The sequence below is a fragment of the Ischnura elegans genome, chromosome 1, assembly GCF_921293095.1.
Source record: "Ischnura elegans chromosome 1, ioIscEleg1.1, whole genome shotgun sequence".
Classification (NCBI taxonomy): Eukaryota; Metazoa; Arthropoda; class Insecta; order Odonata; family Coenagrionidae; genus Ischnura; species Ischnura elegans.
The window spans coordinates 164880342-164898672 of NC_060246.1; the positions used below are offsets into that span (position 1 = coordinate 164880342).

Genomic DNA, 18331 nt, shown 5'->3' on the forward strand with positions numbered 1-18331 from the left:
ACGTCATCGCACCTCCCATCCGCCCTCTGCAATATGGCCGAAGACATCAATATACGAATTTATCTCTATCCCTCAACTTTTCTCATATTATTTATGTTATTACCTCAGAAATGTTCGGAGGCGTAGCATATCGTAACTACTACAGGAGAGTATGTCGTTGACAAGAAGTAAGAGGAGGAGAAGACTGAAAAATCCGGAAAAACAGATTTCAGGTATTCGAGATAATTTAAATGTTAACAGGTAGAAAAAGATTATTGTTTTTCATTCAAATTCTTTGTCATTATGACTGCCCCGGGACATGAGGTATTAATTAGCCACCTCTTGGTGTTGACAATGTTATTTAACTTTCAGATGTGACTTTAAATGACTTCGCCAACTCGGACAAAGCTGTTCACTCCGAGGTCTTTCGGAAGAAAGTTGGGATGAAGAAATTGATAGAGGAAGGTCTGTCGAAATCTGCAGTCGAATTATTTTATTAAGTTAAGATGATGAGGTATTCTGCATGTCGATGCTTACTATTGCGTGTTACTGTTATGCAGCTCCCGTATTAATCGATTAAAATGTTATCTAACTTAAGTATTAGCCAGTTGTTTGCTGATTTAGTTTTAATTTTCGACGGTATCAATTTCCATGATTTCGCCCACCAGTGAAGTCACTTGCATTAAATCTTGAGACAGATTGCACCGAGGAGGATATCAGTCCCGTAATCAATGATAAAGGCACTCGTAAGAGAAGGCGAAAGTGCAGTGAAATAGGTAAAATATTGAATTTTTCTCACAGTAATTGATTACTTGCTAGTGGTAACTAGGTGTTTCATGCATTGAGGAGAATATTTCCTCGTATTCTATTCTAGGTAAAGAAGAAATTATGGAGAACGATGAGCCAGAAGAACTGTCATCGGCCGCTGTTTACCCTTTGGATGTTTGGTTTATCATAGGCGAATACATCCGCCCAGAAGATGTTGGACGCTTTGCAGCTATATGCTCCTCATCAAGAGCCGTCGTCGCTTCCCCAGATTTTTGGTTACGTCTTCGTCGAAGGTTTGTCTCTCGTTTAGCTGACCAATTCCATCACTTCTCTTCATTGTTTGATCATCGTTTGAAGAACTTATCCCTTCTGATAACTGATTCCTTATGTTTGTTTTCTTATATTTTTATGCCTTCAGGTGTCTGGTTAACACATATGTGGCAGAGAAAAATACATTTGCATTGCGAGCCCAAGTTATCCGAGCTCTTAGGCAGTCTTATCCTCCACTAATAGCAAGACCGCAGTTTTTCATTCGGACGCAAACCATTTGCACCAGTGATGGAAATTTTAATTCTTCATCCAGTGGACCGGTAAATAAATACATGACACTTCATGTACTCAAGTCAAGAGAGGTCAGATTTTAAATTTAGTATTTCTTGTTTAGAGGAATTTTTCAGGCGGGGAAAGACAAGGGACCAAACTGCAAACAAACATCGTTCATAGACGGTTACTCCGCTTCACTGGCGACCATCATTTGGTGCTGGGTGCATTCTGCATGCAAGCATGGCGAGAGAAACGGAAGGTAGGTTCATTACATTTATATTTTTGACCACAATTCATAGCTTATCCTCTTTGTGTTTGAGAATAAATCCTTCAGATATGTAAGATATCTTTATTCATGGGTATAGGAATTAGGTATCGTATTCCGCAGATTAGCTACGGAAGTATCTCCACATATATCCAGGTTTTGCTGCATCTTGAGATGTGCAGCTCTTTTGCTCATCCCAAAATGCAGCTGAACCAATGACATCAATGTTACGAAAGCCTGAGAATATAATCATCCACAGGTTGGATGCATATCAGTGGTATTGTATTTCATTAGAATTTTGCTTGCTGTGATGAATGTTTTGAATATTTCAGGACAATTGGATATACTACATAAAGCTTAAGCAGTCGCAGCAACTGAATGGTTCTGCTGCACACCTGGGCATGTCTTTCATCGACAATAATAATGATGTGTCATCTGTGGGTGACGATGGGACTCCTGATTGTTGGATGTCGAGGTCGACTGGCGAAGAGATCCTTTGCAGTGAGGAGGAGCAGAAGAAGCAGATAGGAGACATGTGGGCTAACTCGGAGGAAGGGTGTAAAGTCATTGAGATCATGGTAATGATATGGTTTTGGTCATTTGTGAAACTGAATACTTTGAGAAAAATTAATTCCGTGCGATCGTGTCACTGCTACTGGTGTACGTGTGTTATGATAGGGCCCAGTCATGCCAGTGAGTTCTCTCGTGAATGTGAATGATAAAAGCTGAAAGCTGTGATCCTTGTTAAAATTATTCTCAGCCAATCACAGTTGTCCTGCCACACTCTCACCTTGTCTCACGTGGAAATGATTGACCAGAATTACCCTTCTATTTAGTATTTCCTAAAGATTTCCCGTGGAGTGTTGTGCACTAGTAGGTTGAACACGTGACAGAGGTGGCGGTCGTTCAAATGCTGGGTGAAGCCTTTGGACTAACCCAAACAAAAATCCTCTTGCAAGGCGGAGTTTGTTCGTCACTGATGCAAACTATTCCAGTGGATTTTTTTTCCAAATGGTTTATTCCAACTGGTCAGCGATTCAATATTGAGTTGTTTGAAAATTTCTATTCCGAGAACTCTATGAGCCCTTGTGGTAATTTTTCCATGTGAAAAATATCAAGCACAACAAATTCCAACTGCGTTGCTAACTGATCGGAATCAACCATTCTGAATGACAACTGATTGAAACAATTCTGATCGGTCAAACTCAAACCTCCCAGGAAAGGAATAATCCCCTCTCCTGAATATGAGAAATTCCCATCCCTGTGGCTTAGAATGGGGTGAGCTCTACCTTCACCTATCCTAACCACTTCAAGTTGATAGGCCAAGTCATGTGGTGCTTGCATTCAGCATTGCAAACCATTGTCCCAAATCTGTGATCATGCAGCCATGGATGAGTGATTCTTGGAAACCAGCACTCAAAGCCTGCCCTTTCACTAGCATTAGCGTGTATTTTAATATTCCTTGTCCTAATTTTTAAGTCCTAACAAAGGGGTGTGGCATGGGGTATTTGTGAAACAGGTAGTGCGTCAGGTGAGGTACTGACATTTAAATTCCATTGTGAAGATGCAGCTGTTGACATTCTGTGCTTATTACTGCATCAGGGTTTCCTATTGAAATGATGTCTAGTGTTTGTTGGTTGCTGCGATACATAATGTGTGTTTTTGATTGGTTGACAGTTGGACAAGGAGCAGCTGTCAAACGGCCACTTGGGGCCCTGCCCTCCGGTCCTCGGCCTGTCCCTCGTGTGGGCGTGTGCTCGCCAGACGTCGTCCACGTGCGCTAGCTCCAACTCGCGCTGCCTGGCTCTCCTCTTCGGGCCTCCGCACCTCTCGCCCAAGGCCGCTACCTCCCTGCTCTCAAAGCTGGGCTCTGGCTGGCAAAGCTGTGGCGGTGGGTGGGCCGAACCAATCTCCGATGCTGAAGAGATATCCCTCTCCTGTGGAACACCTCTACCCAAAGGTATTTGTTCAATTTATTATCTGGGAAATTGCTTAGCAACCTGGTCATTGGGTGCACTGAGCAATCTACTTGGGTCAGTGAGTGGGTGTGATGACATGGTACTTGATCGCTCAATGGTTTAGTAAGCAGGGAAATCTAGGCTCACCTTCGATCAAAGCAAAGAGGGAAATCAGTTATACTCTTGCAGTGTACCTTACTTTTAGAGTTGTTTAGGCATATCATATTCATTAATAAAAGAATTTCTCTTGAAAATTAAGTCATGAACTCTGCAGTGCATTGATTGCTAGTGTCAAGGGCAGCTGCTATCGATCTTTTTTCCTTGAGTGTGACTTAAGCTGATGTTTAGTTCTAAATCTAACTTCATACCCCAAAAACAATATTCAGCCCACTTTCAAATATGAGTATGCAATATTATTTTTTTCATTTTTGCAGAATGCAAATAATTTTGTGGAAAGTTGCCCCACTCACTCCATCTTGGTTAAAGACAGACATGTTATTTAATTATTGTATTATTCATTGAATTGGGAAGAGTGGCGTTATTGATATATGATTGATTAAGGGGAGCTTCGTAGCCAAGTGAGTGGAGCACTTTGCCACTGCTGTGAAGATGACAGGTTCACATCCTGGGTGAAGCTGAACCACTTAGTGTGACGCATTGAACAGAGAGGGAGACAAGGATGATAGTTAATTCATTTTCTTTTTTTGAAGGTTCGAAGTGTGGAGTGAAACGTCAAGGGTGTTGCAAGGGAGGCTCTGCTGTGAGTGCAATGAACGCTGCCAAGGGTCTCTCGCTTCCTGACGGCATGGTCCCTGTCGTGTTTCCTGGGGTCACCGCTATTCGCCTCCTTGACTGGTGGGACGCAGACTATCCGTATCCCGGAGAGATGAGAAGCCGAGGGGAGACATGTGGGGGAGATGATGACAATGACGACCACGGAAGGTGGATGCCTTGAACCTGTGTCCATGCTCATTGTTGTTGATCTGTGAGATGTCGTTCTCACAGCAATATTGTATTATATAAGTTGACACTGATTTGTTTTGTTGTCATGGTTTTGTTCCTTTCTGAATCAAGGCTAGCTAGTGGCATTAAAAATATTTTTATTGTGCCCAATCTACTAAGAAGATATTTGCCAAGAAATAAATTTTTATGAAAACTGCTCAACCTGATTTCTGTTCTAATTAACCATCCTTCAACTATTTATGACAAGTAGATATCCCCAATGGGTGGTGTGGTGTCCATAATGTGATCCACATCTTATGCCAACTGTAAAATCAATGCCCTCTGAATTATTAAGTGTAACCTTTAGTTTCAGGTAGTTAATGCATCTTCCATATAGGTAATCTCTAATACATAATTTTTTTTTTACACATTTGTCCGAAGGTAGGAATACCAAGTGCCAATTGATATTTGAAGGAAAATAGCTCTGAAATTAGTTTTTTCAATTGTCCTAGGCTGGTAAATGATTTGCAGGAAGCAAACTATCTGGATCTCCTATGACGTTGAGGGTTAATCAGGAATAATAAAACTAGATCCTCCTACGGCCACTTTCACCTCTGATTAAGTTTTCCTGAGAAAAACAAACTCCGAAGAGTGCCAACTGGCTATTTGCTATAGTTCGGATCGTAGTTAACTTTCCAAGAGAGAAACGGTGAAGCTAAACGCAGGGAAATATGCATCCTTAATACATTGAAAATGAAAAAAAACAATGAATACCAAATCAATGTGAGCAAAAAGCATGCAACACAATGCCATTAGCACCTTGCTGTCCTGGCTGTGGCCAATGCAGTTTTTCTTACCCAAATGAAAGAGAGTTCCCTTTAGCAGACAGAGTGGACGGAAAGTGAACACTGCCCATGCAATGACTTCGAGTATTCTGCTGCCCTTCAAGAACCAGCTCAACAAGGGATAAGGTCTTTTCTTTGGGGAACTGAAGCAGAAACAGACACATTTTTATACCTATAGCAGATTACCTTTCCCTTGGGCTACAACCTTGTCGCGGTGGAGAGGCTTGCACGTTCCTATGACCCCTAGAGCTGTGCTGGTGGGATTAATTCGCAATTATTCCCGGTACCTTGCCAGATAGGTCAAAGGGTAGAAGCCAGACAAAATGTAGTCCACGTGATTGTATCTCGTAACAAACACTGTTGGAATGGAAGTGGGAAACCCTACCAACTATCTCTTCCCTGAGAACATGGAGTTTGATTGAATGAGCCTTGGATGGAATCGTGGGACCCAGTCCTTAAAGGCGGATGTCGTAGGTGGCAGCAAGGTCCTTATCGTATGAAATCCTTGCAGACACACATCATCTTTTTCAGCAGCAGCCTCCAAGGAAGAGAACAAGATCAAGAGGATGGAGAAGAAGAAGGCATCAATGAATGTAGGGACATGGAATTTGAGGACAATGATGAGGATGAGTAAACTAGAAAATATATAAAGGGAAAAGCAGAAAGGGAGGACAGATATCTTGGGCCTATCCAAAGTTAGGTGGAAGGACAGTGGGAACTACTGGAGTGACGGATACAGGGCTATATATAGTGGTGGAGACGAAAGTCAACGAGGGGTTGCTTTTGTATTAAACGGGAATGTGGGTAAGAGTGCGGTAGGTGTAGATAAAGTAAGCGAAAGAATTCTTGCGGTAGAAATTGAGGCATCCACCAACCTTGTGGTGGTTCAAGTGTACATGCCCACTAACAATCATGGGGAAGAAGAAGTAGATGAGGTGTGCGAACAGCTCAAGGAAATAATTAGAGAAACCCCAGGTAAGAAAAATCTGGTAGTGATGGGGGACTGGAATGCTTAAGTCGGGGAAGGGAGGGATGGAATTAATGAAGTAGGATAATTCGGATTAGGAATTCGGAACGACAGGGGTGAGAAAGCAGAAGAATTTTGCAGGAGAAACAAATTATTCATCACAAAGGGCAAAGGTACAAATGGAAAAGTGCAGGGGATAGGGGGAGATATCAGATAGACTACATCATGGTTAGACAGGTATAGGAATAGTGTGAAAAACTCACGCAGCTTCCCTGCAGCGGATGCGGATTCAGACCACAACCTAGTACTTATGAAATGCAACGTAAGATTCAAAAGACTTATGAAAGTAAGGAAGGCAAAGGAATGGAATGTAGAAGCTCTGAAAGGGAGTATGAGGAGGGAATATCAGAAACTTGTTGAAAATGGCACCTGGGAGATTGAAAGTACAACGACTAATGAGGAAAGATGGGATAATATTAAAACTGGAATAGTCAACGGCTGAGAAGTCAATTGGCTACTTTTACAGTAGAAGGACAAAGAAGCTGTGGATAACGAAGAAATGGAGGAGAAGAGGAAGTGGAAAAATGTGGCCACAGAACAGGGCAAAAGAATGTTTAGATAAATTAATAATCGATTAGTGTGAAACTAAGAGAGCAAGGGAGGCTTGGTGGAAAAGAAAGTGTGAGGAAATAGAAAAGTTTCAGAAGGAAGGAGAGGTAGGCGCTTTGTAAATTCGCTATTGAGTGGCAAAAGAGGACAAGCCATGTCTAAAATTAAGGCTAAAGATGGAAGGATGCTAACCGAGCAAGAAGAGGCACAGAGTATATGGAAGGAATACATGGAGGATCTGTATGACAGAAGGAACAGGCTGGTAAGATTGACTTTAGAAGAGCAAAGTGCAGTGGAGGAGGATAATCTTGGGCCGGGGATCTTAGATGCGGAAATCGAGAGAGCCCTTCGTGATATAAAGGCTAGGAAAGCAGTGAGCATGGACAATATCCCATGTGAGCTGCTGAAGAATCTAGGGAGGGATAGTAAGAAAAGGTTTTTTTGAGCTAGTAAGCAGTATCTATGAGGAGGGATGTTAGCCGGAGGATTTCGTGAAGACAGTTCTAATGCCGCCACCAAAAAAGAAGCAAGCTGTAAATGCCGAGATTATAGGACTATTAGCCTAATATCGCACGGGGCGAAAGTGGTAGTGAGGATATTGAACAGACGAATGGAGGCAATGGCAAGTGAGTATTTGCACGATGATCAGTTTGGTTTTAGAAAAGGTAAGTCAAATCGTGACACAATAGCGATAATGAGGTCCCTGGTGGAGAGAAATCTAGAACATAATATCAGGACGTGCATGGGTGTACCCAGCGAGGGCAGGAGGGAGCAGCTGCCCCCCTAGAACAAAAATCGCAAATGTCTTTATGGAAAAAAATATTTTTTCAAGCAAATAAGTTTTAAAACTACCTAATAAAGAGCTGTTACAGTTTCCTTAAAATGTTGGTTTCATTAACCTTTCCATGCTTAAATCTTACCAAAAACTTGAACAACCATGGCTTGCCCCTCCCCCCCCCCCCAGTTTTGATCCTGGGTTCGCCCTTCAGGACATGTATGCCTGCTTCGTGGATTTGAAAAAGCATTTGATAGAGTGAATTGAGTACAGTTAATGGATATTCCCAAGAAAATTGGTGTAGATTGGAGGGATAGGCGACTGATTCGTAATCTGTATACCACCCAGACAGTGCAAGTGAGGGTAGTAGGTGGTGAATCTGGTTGGGCAAGCATTGGCCGAGGAGTGAGGCAAGGATGTCCTCCATCGCCACTGCTCTTTAACATATACGCTGAGGATATGGTAAGAGAAGCGTGGGACGAGTTGGAAGCTGGAGTGAAAGTGGGAGGAATGATGTTCAAATCAGTGAGATTCGCGGATGGTCAGGCGTTGATTAGCCAGTCAGCGAGGGGTTTTGTTGATGCGTTATACAAGCGTAGCGAGGAGTATGGGATGAGGATTAAGAGACAAGATCACAAGAAGACCAAGGTTATGCGGTTTTGTAAAGCATTATGAGCGAGGAATGTGAAACTTAAGGTAAAGGTGGGTGGTGAAAAACTTGAGCAGGTTGAGCAGTTCAACTATTTAGGCAGCACATTAGAGGAAAACGGATACTGTACTAAGGACATGAGGAAGAGAATTGCATTAGCAAAGGAGGCGTTCATGAACAGGTAGGAGCTTCTGAGAGGATCGTTGTGTAAGAGTTTAAAGAAAAGGTTAGTGAAGAGTCTGATCTGGAGTGTAGCGCTTTATGGTGTGGAAATATGGGCACTTACGGTGGATGGAGGACGAGAGAGGACTGGAGGCGTTCCAGATATGGGTGTGGCAAAGAATGGAAAGGTGATGTAGACGGAGAGGAGAAACGACGAAGTGCTGGACATGGTGGGTGAGGAGAGGCAGCTTTTAGATGATATACATAGGAGGTAGAAGGTATGGATAGAGCGAGTACTAAGCGGGGAGGGCATATTGAAAACAGTGATAGAGGGTAGAATATTAGGTGAACAAGGGAGAGGAAGGAAGAGAATAGGATTTTTAGATAAATTGAAAGAGAGTAGGCCTTATTGTGAACTGAAGAGGGAACTGGGGAGGGAGGATCCCAGAATTCTTCACAAGTACTCCACGGAAACCTACCTCAATCGGTAGAATACTTCTACTAGAATAATAAATTTACTTTTAACAGTTAGCATTGGTAGCGCTCTTATCAGCAGAGGAGTCTTTAGACGAGCGAAGGACATACTTATGCCACAATAAGAGAGAGAGAGAGCTTTGTGCAGTGACATAAAAAGTTAAGAATGGTATGTACTCATAACAGGGAGTGCATTTTCTGCCTGCAAGGTTCCCACAGAAAAGGATTAAGATTCACTTGGTTGAGTGACAGAGCAAATGTGGTGATGTCCACTCAACGGCCAGGACAACTGGTGCGAAGGAGAGCCTTTTATTTACACCTGCATGCACAACAATCAATCCGCAGCAGTATCCTCCTAATGCTTCTAAATGATTATGATAATGACTGAATGCCGCATATTATAATCTACTTCAAGGGTACATCATTTGCATGAAGTGGGGCATCGAATTTGAACTCAATATTCGGCTAAAAATGAAAACAGAAGTGTTCATTCATCTCACTGGGTAGGATATCACGGATGGTCCTACAGCCTTTTTCACAATAAATGGTACTTCATCAGTAATCAGTTCATGGCATTTGGGCAGCACCTTGATTACTTGCTTGAGACTATCAAGATAGCACAATTACGTAGAATACCTATATGTCCTCGGATTCCATAGATATATTTCCTATTGGAGATTATCTAATGCAACAGTGGTTTTTGTATTAGATATGATATCTCTCTAGAGGGAGTGAATCCAAGTATATTCCTCATACACACAATCATTTGCCCCACCCCATGGATAAGGTGTGAGCATCTCAGATACATATGTGTGACAACAAAATGTCATATGCAAAATCATAGACATTAAAGAAGGTAGCAGAATTGAGCTGTCACAGGTATTATGGGAACTTCCTTCCTAGCTATTTTGACTATTAGCTCATCACACACAATCTGATCGCTTTAAAAAAAGACAACACACTCCATAAATGACTGATTACATATATACTAAACAGAGTGAGGGATATTGAACAGTCTAGGAGAAAAACTTGAAATATTTTATTTCTTACACTCTTGTAACTTTTATGGAATTCATTCATGTACATAATTCTACTCCAATCTAACTTCCCATACAACGGGTTAAAGGAAATGATTGCTACCTTCATGGTTCAATAAATATTTACACATGTGGCAGCCTCAGGACGAGTACATTTTGAGACAATGATGTCCCTGCAAAGAGCCACGCCATGAAGAACATTCATTACACATCCCGGACAAACACAATGTTTCTCATTCAAACGAACTCACTACTTTAAGGATCATCATTTCTTTTGCTAATCACTCTCAAAGCAGCAGTGGCCAACCAATAATCATGACTACAAGTTTTTATTCCAACAAAAATGTAAATGGAATCACAGTCCCTTTTTGATAACAAACGTACAACAAGGTAACCCTAGGCTTCTTGTATCACAAAATTGTTTTCTTGAAAAACTAGAAATCTGAGAACCATTATCTTATTTTGAACTTCTCCTACCAAGACACGAGGGAGTTTAAAAAAGCTTTATTAAATGATAAGACTTATTCACAATAAAAAGGCAACTTATAAAAAGTCTGCATTCCTCGTGTACGATTTTGCCTTTTGAAAAACTCTCCAGTCACCAATGACACATACTAAAAATACTTATAAAATCTAACGACCACACAATATAACGCTTAATTACAATATTTTACATGGAAAATCCATCACACCAAAATAGAAGACACAACCTCCATGCAGACATAATCAACACACAACTCATTCCAGCCACAGTGAAAAACATTTAGTCTTTTTTTTTAACAAGTGTTCACATGGATACAAAATGATCACAAATTTAAAACTCAAATCATTGGAGCACCATAGGTCTCTTACATCCAGCCTTGTTGACACAAAAAGAGCTTCCTTTCATCTCTTCAGCATCAGCTCTGGCCCAGGAATAAGGGGCACATCTCGACCGAGTCCCTCGAGTCATAATTCTCGTTCAGCTTCAATCATTCTCAGTGACCTTATCTAAGTGGACCTCTACTAAATGGCGCAGTTCTTGGACCAAGTAGTCGGGAGGCATCGGCAGTTGCGTGACGAGATAGGCGAGGACTCGAGAAGCTTGCAGGGAAGTTCCCGAGGAATCAACACCGCCCATCATCAGGACAAGGGCACGTACCACGTGCGCTATTCTTTTCGAGATTTCTGAACGACAGAGCCTGAGGGAATCAAAGAAATTTTTGTTATTCAAATCTTGGATGCTTGTCATCACAGACTTAGATCACATTTTATAAATACATGCAACACACCAGAAATCCTATGCAAAACTGGAAAGTATGGATTCATTCACAAATGAGTAAATTGTATTCACATGTAATGGGGATAAGACCTAAGGGCTAAGAATTTTTATTAGCTTGACTTTCATCTAAGAGAAAAAATGAGGGCAGTTAAGATTGCTTCGAATGTGGAAGAGAAATCTTCAATTGTAGCATGCTGCATCAAAAATTCTTGGGAAATGAGGAACACCAAGAAGAGTTTTGGAGTTCTAAGTTTTGTGGCAAAGCTGATGAGTGCTGAATATTTCAATTCTGATGAGTGAACAGTGGTGAAATTATCATAATTGCCAAGGGAATAAATTCCCCTGGACTGGGTATCGAACCAGAGACGACCTCTGCCTTTCCACTGGGCCACTTCACAGACCACAATGTGACATCCAACTTCCTTGATTCTCATAGGTGAGGTTGTCCCCTGCTATTCTTTTGGATAACCCAGTGAGTAGAATGCTTGACTGCTAATCTAAGGGTGGTGCATACAGATCCTCATTTGGGGAACTTTCTCAGCCCCTCCTCCATATTCACCCCCATGGTTATTAATATATACATACATATTTAAATTTACAAGAATACATTATAGTAAATTTGAACGAATATCACTGCAAGCCATGGCTATCCCCTCGTGCATGAATCAGCATCCTGATTCCATTATTCCCACAGCAATTTTGCTAATGCTCACAGTGCTAGATGTTAGGCTCTTATTCTCTGTCAATGATGACAATACAAGGGAATATGGGTTACCAAGAAGCCATTGCCAAAGGTGAACCCCAATTTAATGCTTAAGCCACACTTGGCAGTAATTGTTGAATACCATATACACCCATGCCTCGTATAGCGCAAATTCGTTCCTCGGGGAAACATCGCAACGCAGAGCAGCCTAATCAAAAAACTTCTACGCTCTCATGATAAAATGTTAACTTGCACGAAGTACACACGAAATTGCTATCATTTTACGCATATTAAAAAGTATTGCTTGCCTCAAATCTTCTTTTTTGTATATATATTAATTGAAATCCATTGCTGTGCAGTTGTCGAAAGCATTACTCGTCCTTGGGTCCAGCTACACGGCCTACCGAAGTGATTTATCTCGTCTCCTTAACAGAATTACAATAGGTCAATTACACTATTACAATTAATTTAGATAAATAATTAAGCGTGGAGCTAGTGGAAATGAGTTTTTTTAAGCAATACGGTTTGAGACGTAATTTTTGCCGTCATAGGTTATGGGGCGATTGACTTCCAGGTAGAGGGTCTACGCTAAAGCCTTCAAGGTCATCGGTATTCACGAGGGAGAAATAATGCGGTGGCCGAGTTGCGTATGAATAGCATCAACACATAAAAGGATCCGCTATAGAGTCTCAAACACAATGGACTCGTTCCCTCCCAGCAGCCGTAGGCCCTCTGCATCTCAGGAATACAGTTCAGCAGTAGAAGGTGATTTCGATAGAACTATGCAGAGTAAAAACCAAGAGAAAATGGCAAAAAATAGCACTGCGGGTAGAAAAATCAAGAAGTTATCAAGAAAAACCATAAACCTTGAAGAGAAATTGAAAGAGGTCGATTGCTTTGAAAATGGACAGCATGAAAGTGATATTGCGCAGAAGTTCAAACTCAAGATGCCTTATTCTGAATAAAGACAAAGTTAAAACATCAGTGACCTCAGCTGAACCAACTGCAACCAAGCGGTCAACAGATACAGAAGGTTCATTGTGAATCTGTACAAAAAGACGAGGGTGGTAATTGCTCTGAGACATTTAGTGAAAGCTCCGGTTGGTTCCAGAATTTAAACGGCAAGCAGGGATTTTCAGTGCGGCAATATCAGGTGAATCTCAAAGTGTTGATAGCGCAGTCACCGCAACATTTTCTGATGAACTCCAAGCTGTGATTGAAAGTGGCTCCTTTCCCCCTCAACTAGTTTTTAGTGTTGACGAGACGATATTGTTTTGGAAAAGAATGCATTCTCACCTGGTTCAAATTTCAAGACATTTAAAGACTATTATGGAGGCTTCCGCGGTTAGTTGATTGGTGATAGTTTTCCGGGTTTACACCGCGTTGATTCATGTTTTACGGACGACAGTTTCGGGCGCGTTCCAGCCCCCGTCTTCGGGTCCAAATGATTTGCAGATCTGTGATCCTTATTTATTTATAGCTAGTCAGGTGCATGTTGATTTTTAATTCCATTGTTGGAAAAGCCGTTTGAAAGATGAGGATAAAGGATAGCCGTCTTCCCTATTAAAGTTCTTTTGGTGACTCGCTATTTCTATCGCCTCCCTTATCAGCCTAGGGAAATATTTATTTTCCCTGGCGATGATTTTCGATTCTTTGAAAAATATGACATGCCCAGGTTCCGACCATGCATGCTCTGCAACCGCAGAAAGACGAAAATTTTTCTTTTCGGTTGCCTTAAGATGTTCATTTATTCTGCATTTGAGGGATCTAGATGTTTGCCCGATGTATGATAAACCACAGGAACACGTTATTTCATACACTCCTTCATAGATATCTGATGGATGACAATCTTTTTCACTCCGGAGGAGGCCAAAGGTCTTCTTCAAACTTATAAATCGCGTCAGAACGTCATGTTTGGCGAGAACTCTAGCAATTCTTTCCAACGTTCCAGCCACTTATGGCAAGAGAGCATGTGCCTTTGCCTTTTGCTGGTCTTCCTTTGCAATGTCCAAGGCCACATCTCTTTTCTCTTCTTCCCTACGCGCGATTTTTTGAATCAGTACCCGATCGTAGCCATTTTCTTGGAGCGTGGTAAGGAGGTGTTGTTTCTCTCTAGCGAGCGAATCTGTATCCGATATGGAATATGCCCTATGATATAGAGTTTTAATAACTGATGCTTTTTGCCTGGGATGCTACCAGGAAAGCATCCCTATCTTCCCAATGTTAAAACGCTCTCATATAATGCTAATTTGTGTAGCGTAAAGACCCCAAGGAATGCATCCCTTGCACTATATGAGGCATGGGTGTATTTTATTGGATGTTCAACATTCATTTATATTTGACTATAATATTTCACAGAAAAGGCTGAGACAAAACAAGCCAATTTATCTTTGAATTGTAATGAGATAGATCGAATGAACGTCAGCAGCATTAAACAATGAAGGCTAAGGCTTTAATAGATTAAGACTCATTAAAAGTGATTTTTTCGCTAATTCACTAAAACTTTGCCAAAATAGGCAAAATTTGGTTTTTATTTAAAGATTTTGCTTTATTTCGTATTATTTCACGATGACACGTCTTGCGAATTTCACAGATCTCTACCCATTGCTCTTAATACATCACCTTTCCAACATTAACTCTGCACAGTAGTACCTCGATTGTCCAAATGAAATGATAGCTTCAGTAGATCAGAACAAGATCATCATATGACTTACCTCTCTTTGGCGGTTGTGCATGGCAAGGCAATGAGCCTTGAGCACAGACTACTCAGCTTGGGCTGTAATCGCTCCATGCAGTAATTCTCATTAATACAAACGTCCATCTCATTGCTCACATCCTTGGAGCCCTTCTTCATCAACGTTTCAATCTCAGACAGCACCTGCAATGACATTCAGCCTCTTTTTAGATAACATGTTCTCAACCGTTATCAATCGGAGGAAATAGATTTGAGGAACCACTTAGTGCATCAGAACAACAATTGTGAAGTAACTGAAGGCAGGGTAGCACACAGAAGGGGAAAATAATTCTTTTAAATCTGGATACAGGCATCCCCCGAGTTACGTATGTCTCGACTTACGTAAATCCGTACTTACGTAAGCGATAACCGTATTTCAAATGATAACGTTAATTTTCGAATGCGAGCGCGAAGAAGTAGATATTCGCTCGTACAACCTATGGTAGAAAAAATATCGAATAGTTATAGAGTTTTTTACGTGCTAAAAATAACAAAGTGACCCCTTTTTGTCATTCCTCGAAGGAAATTTCATTAATTTCTGTAGAAAAATCGCTTATAAATCCCAAGTCAGCAATCAACGTGAAAATTTGCAGTTCTAGTGATGGATGTGGTGGCGTATGTGGTTGCGCTCATTCCTGTACGATACAACTTGTTATACAGCAATCTCTGAAGCGCCAACGCAAAGGTTCGACTTACGTAAATTTCGACTTACGCATAGTCTGCCGGAACGCATCTCTTACGTAACTCGGGGGATGCCTGTAGTTACAAACTTTGAAATTATTTCAGCCAGGGATTACATGACAGGTTTATCAAGAGTTGTCTCTTTGGTGGTTGGGACTGTATGCACCCAAATACACATTCCCCACTTCCACATCCAAGAGCAAGGAATAGACTTTTCTTCCATGAAATTAACCAAGGGGACAACTACATAGAAGAAGCCCCAGTCCCGATTCATGTTGGAGCTTAGGGTACATATCAATTAGATTATCAATAATGTCTGCATATCGGTGATGAGTACAGAGCGATACATTTATTCTAAATATTTGGAATTAGAGTATTTCCAAATGCAAGGAATAGAATTGAAAATGGAGGAATTTGATAGCTCATATCATTACCAATACAACTTTTGGTAAACAGCCTTGGTTATAGTTTATTTCCTGTGAAAGTCGGATTACTCAGCCATCGGCCTACTTTTGCAAACCCTTTTTAGGGTGCAGTGCGCGACAATTCATGTAGTGGCCAACTGGAGAATCCTCTATTGCAATGCTGGTGAAAGATATTAGTACATCTAACACTTAAAATTGAGAGATGGCAAAATCAGAATTTATCTTACCTCAAGGTAATCCCAAAACACTTGTCCACCGCAAGACCAGCCCGAGATGGTTCGACTCCTTTCTTCCGGAGCTAGCTCAGCCAAGAGATCTTTCAGGTAACTCAGGTTCTCTGCAATGGTCCACAAAGGAAAGCCCTCACTCAATTTTTCACTCATCAATCATTAGGAAATAAAATCATGATCCATTTTCAACTTTCAGATATGTTCTGCAAAACTCTCCAGAGAGATATTTTCTTGCTAAGTTAATAGCAGTTGCCAAGTTTAATATATTCTCTGTTGCCAATTGGTTTTTAATCAATCTCGAAATGCTCTTGTATTTCCAGCAGGGCCAAGAACTTCATGGTCTCCAATGTTTTAGCTCATCACTTGGGCATGGTGTTCTGGGAAACGATTGAGAGAGGAGAGCCCTCGTTTCCCTAGTGACAAATCGGGTACCAAAAGGCCATGGAGTTATTGGCCAAACTAGAAACCCAAGAGCAGTATGTGAACATTATTGGCCAAGAAAGTGCCAAGTTGTATTAGGTTTAAATCGATCATAGTGGCACATTCAATTCATGATGCAGGTCATTCTAATTCAATACAGCTCCCAACTTGACACAACTGTCATCCACAATTACGTCAAACATGCATACATGGAGCACCGTAATTCTTTTGTTTTTTTTTTATCATATGCATATTGAAGGTTATATTATAAGTAGGGATGATCAGATCGGATACCTCGGATCCAAATATCCACAGATATTGATTCCCCTTCACTGGATACTTTGGATCCGATTTCGCTTAAGACATCACATAAGGATCCGAATTTTTAAATTAATGTTTCCATGAATGCAGCATCTTGTACGAGGGAGTGGTAAGAGTTCCGATCCTACCTTCGCAGACACCATCGCACTACAACGCTTGTCCCACTTATGAACCATATTGTTCACAATCTCTAATAGGGGTTATACAACAGAATTTCAGCTGTGAAAATCTTAAGGTAAAATATGATACGTACATAGTGTGACTCTTCCCAAGAGATTGAACAATCATCAGGGGAATCTCAGTGCCGTAGCATAATAACCACATCAAAAGTAACTACTTCGAAAATTTCAGAAAACCACCCTCGGCCCTCCATCAGCCCATGCCTCTGACTTTTTATTTCGTATCCAAGATCACACAGACCTTATTGTCTTCAAAGGAAAATATCAAGTTACACAAGAACAATCGCAGTGAGTTTCATCCCTACCCGTCGACCTTATTCGGCCTACCTGCTTCAATTCTCTGTTTCTGGAGGAAAAATGGTAGGTGAGTGACTTTCTGGGCCCAAAGATGTCTCGATAGTTGTGGCAATTGGATGACATGCATGAATCATGCTTGATTTAAAAAAGAATGAGACCAAATGCAACGCATTACTGACGATATTTAACTTTTTTGAGCTCTGATTCATTGCCACTAAGATTTCTAGTTACAAATAGACTATACTAATATCCAACATTGTCCTAACAGCACAATTTTCATAGAAACAAGCGTATCATTAGCCCCCTTAAACAAGTGGAGACAGACTGGAAACGCAGACTGCATATGCCATGTAGCTGCATATAAAATTAATGATAGCTATCTCTGCTCACAAGTCAATTGGCTGCAATGTCATTTCAATATAAAGATAACAAGAACATACAAAACTTCTCAGCCTAAAATTTCCCAGTTAATTCCCACTATCTTAGTTTGTCCGACACTTTATGAAGCAAAATGGTGTACAAATTAATTGGAGACCATCGACCAGCAGATTTAATGCAAAAAATAAGACCCATTTCCTGAGTGGGAAAGTGATATAAATATAACAGGGGACATACTATTCGAAAAAAAAAAAAGTGACTATCATCTATAAAGTGATTGAAAATGTAGTGAATTATCGTTCAGTCCCATGATCAAGCGTTGCAAGTAGAAAAACAAAATGCACTCTGAGGGCTACAAATGAGGAATTTCCAAAAATTCTACATGACTAGATCAGATTTTTAACTTGATAAGAAGTAAATTTTATGGTCATCACCCAATTTACACAAGCTAAAAATAAATAAAATTACCAGGAAAATTTTCGTGACGTTATCCCGAAATGACGTTAAACGGGGTGACGTAAAACGAGGACTCACTGTATGTGGTAATGACAAGCAGTCGCCTTCTTTTATTTCTTGAATCCATCATCAGCCTATGATTAATTAAGTAATTTTCATATTTTATGGCAAATAATTGAAAATACTCCTTATTATATCTTTTAGAGTTGATTTATCATTCTTATAACATGTGACTTGTTAAAGACTGTAAAAAAATAAATAAACACGTGACTA

General features: G+C 40.7%; 2 protein-coding genes across 3 annotated transcripts in view; one reads left to right on the plus strand and one right to left on the minus strand.

The window, feature by feature from the left end:
- Nucleotides 1-29: 29 nt before the first annotated feature.
- Nucleotides 30-4672, plus strand: LOC124173119. Its single transcript, XM_046552634.1, has 9 exons — nt 30-212; nt 352-444; nt 648-755; nt 854-1040; nt 1166-1337; nt 1412-1549; nt 1888-2133; nt 3233-3515; nt 4224-4672. Exons 1-9 carry the CDS (start codon nt 152-154, stop codon nt 4466-4468), a joined length of 1533 nt encoding a protein of 510 aa, XP_046408590.1. The 5' UTR covers nt 30-151; the 3' UTR covers nt 4469-4672.
- A 5288-nt stretch (nt 4673-9960) lies between these two features.
- The window catches only part of LOC124173131 (nuclear pore complex protein Nup98-Nup96), a 121257-nt gene continuing 112886 nt past the window's right edge, over nt 9961-18331 (minus strand). For both annotated transcript variants that reach the window (XM_046552650.1, XM_046552641.1), the window contains 3 exons: nt 16005-16114; nt 14652-14815; nt 9961-11154 (listed from right to left, as the gene is read on the minus strand). In XM_046552650.1, coding sequence (XP_046408606.1) covers nt 10941-11154; nt 14652-14815; nt 16005-16114 — 488 coding nt within the window. In that variant the 3' untranslated portion in view covers nt 9961-10940. The remainder of the gene's footprint in view (nt 11155-14651; nt 14816-16004; nt 16115-18331) is intronic.

Excerpts from the sequence above, each read along its gene's own strand:
- LOC124173119 (XM_046552634.1), top strand. The coding sequence starts at position 152 with ATGTCGTTGACAAGAAGTAAGAGGAGGAGAAGACTGAAAAATCCGGAA. Across the intron at positions 213-351 it reads TCCGGAAAAACAGATTTCAG|ATGTGACTTTAAATGACTTC; the intron begins GTATTCGAGATA and ends TTTAACTTTCAG. Across the intron at positions 756-853 it reads GCGAAAGTGCAGTGAAATAG|GTAAAGAAGAAATTATGGAG; the intron begins GTAAAATATTGA and ends ATTCTATTCTAG.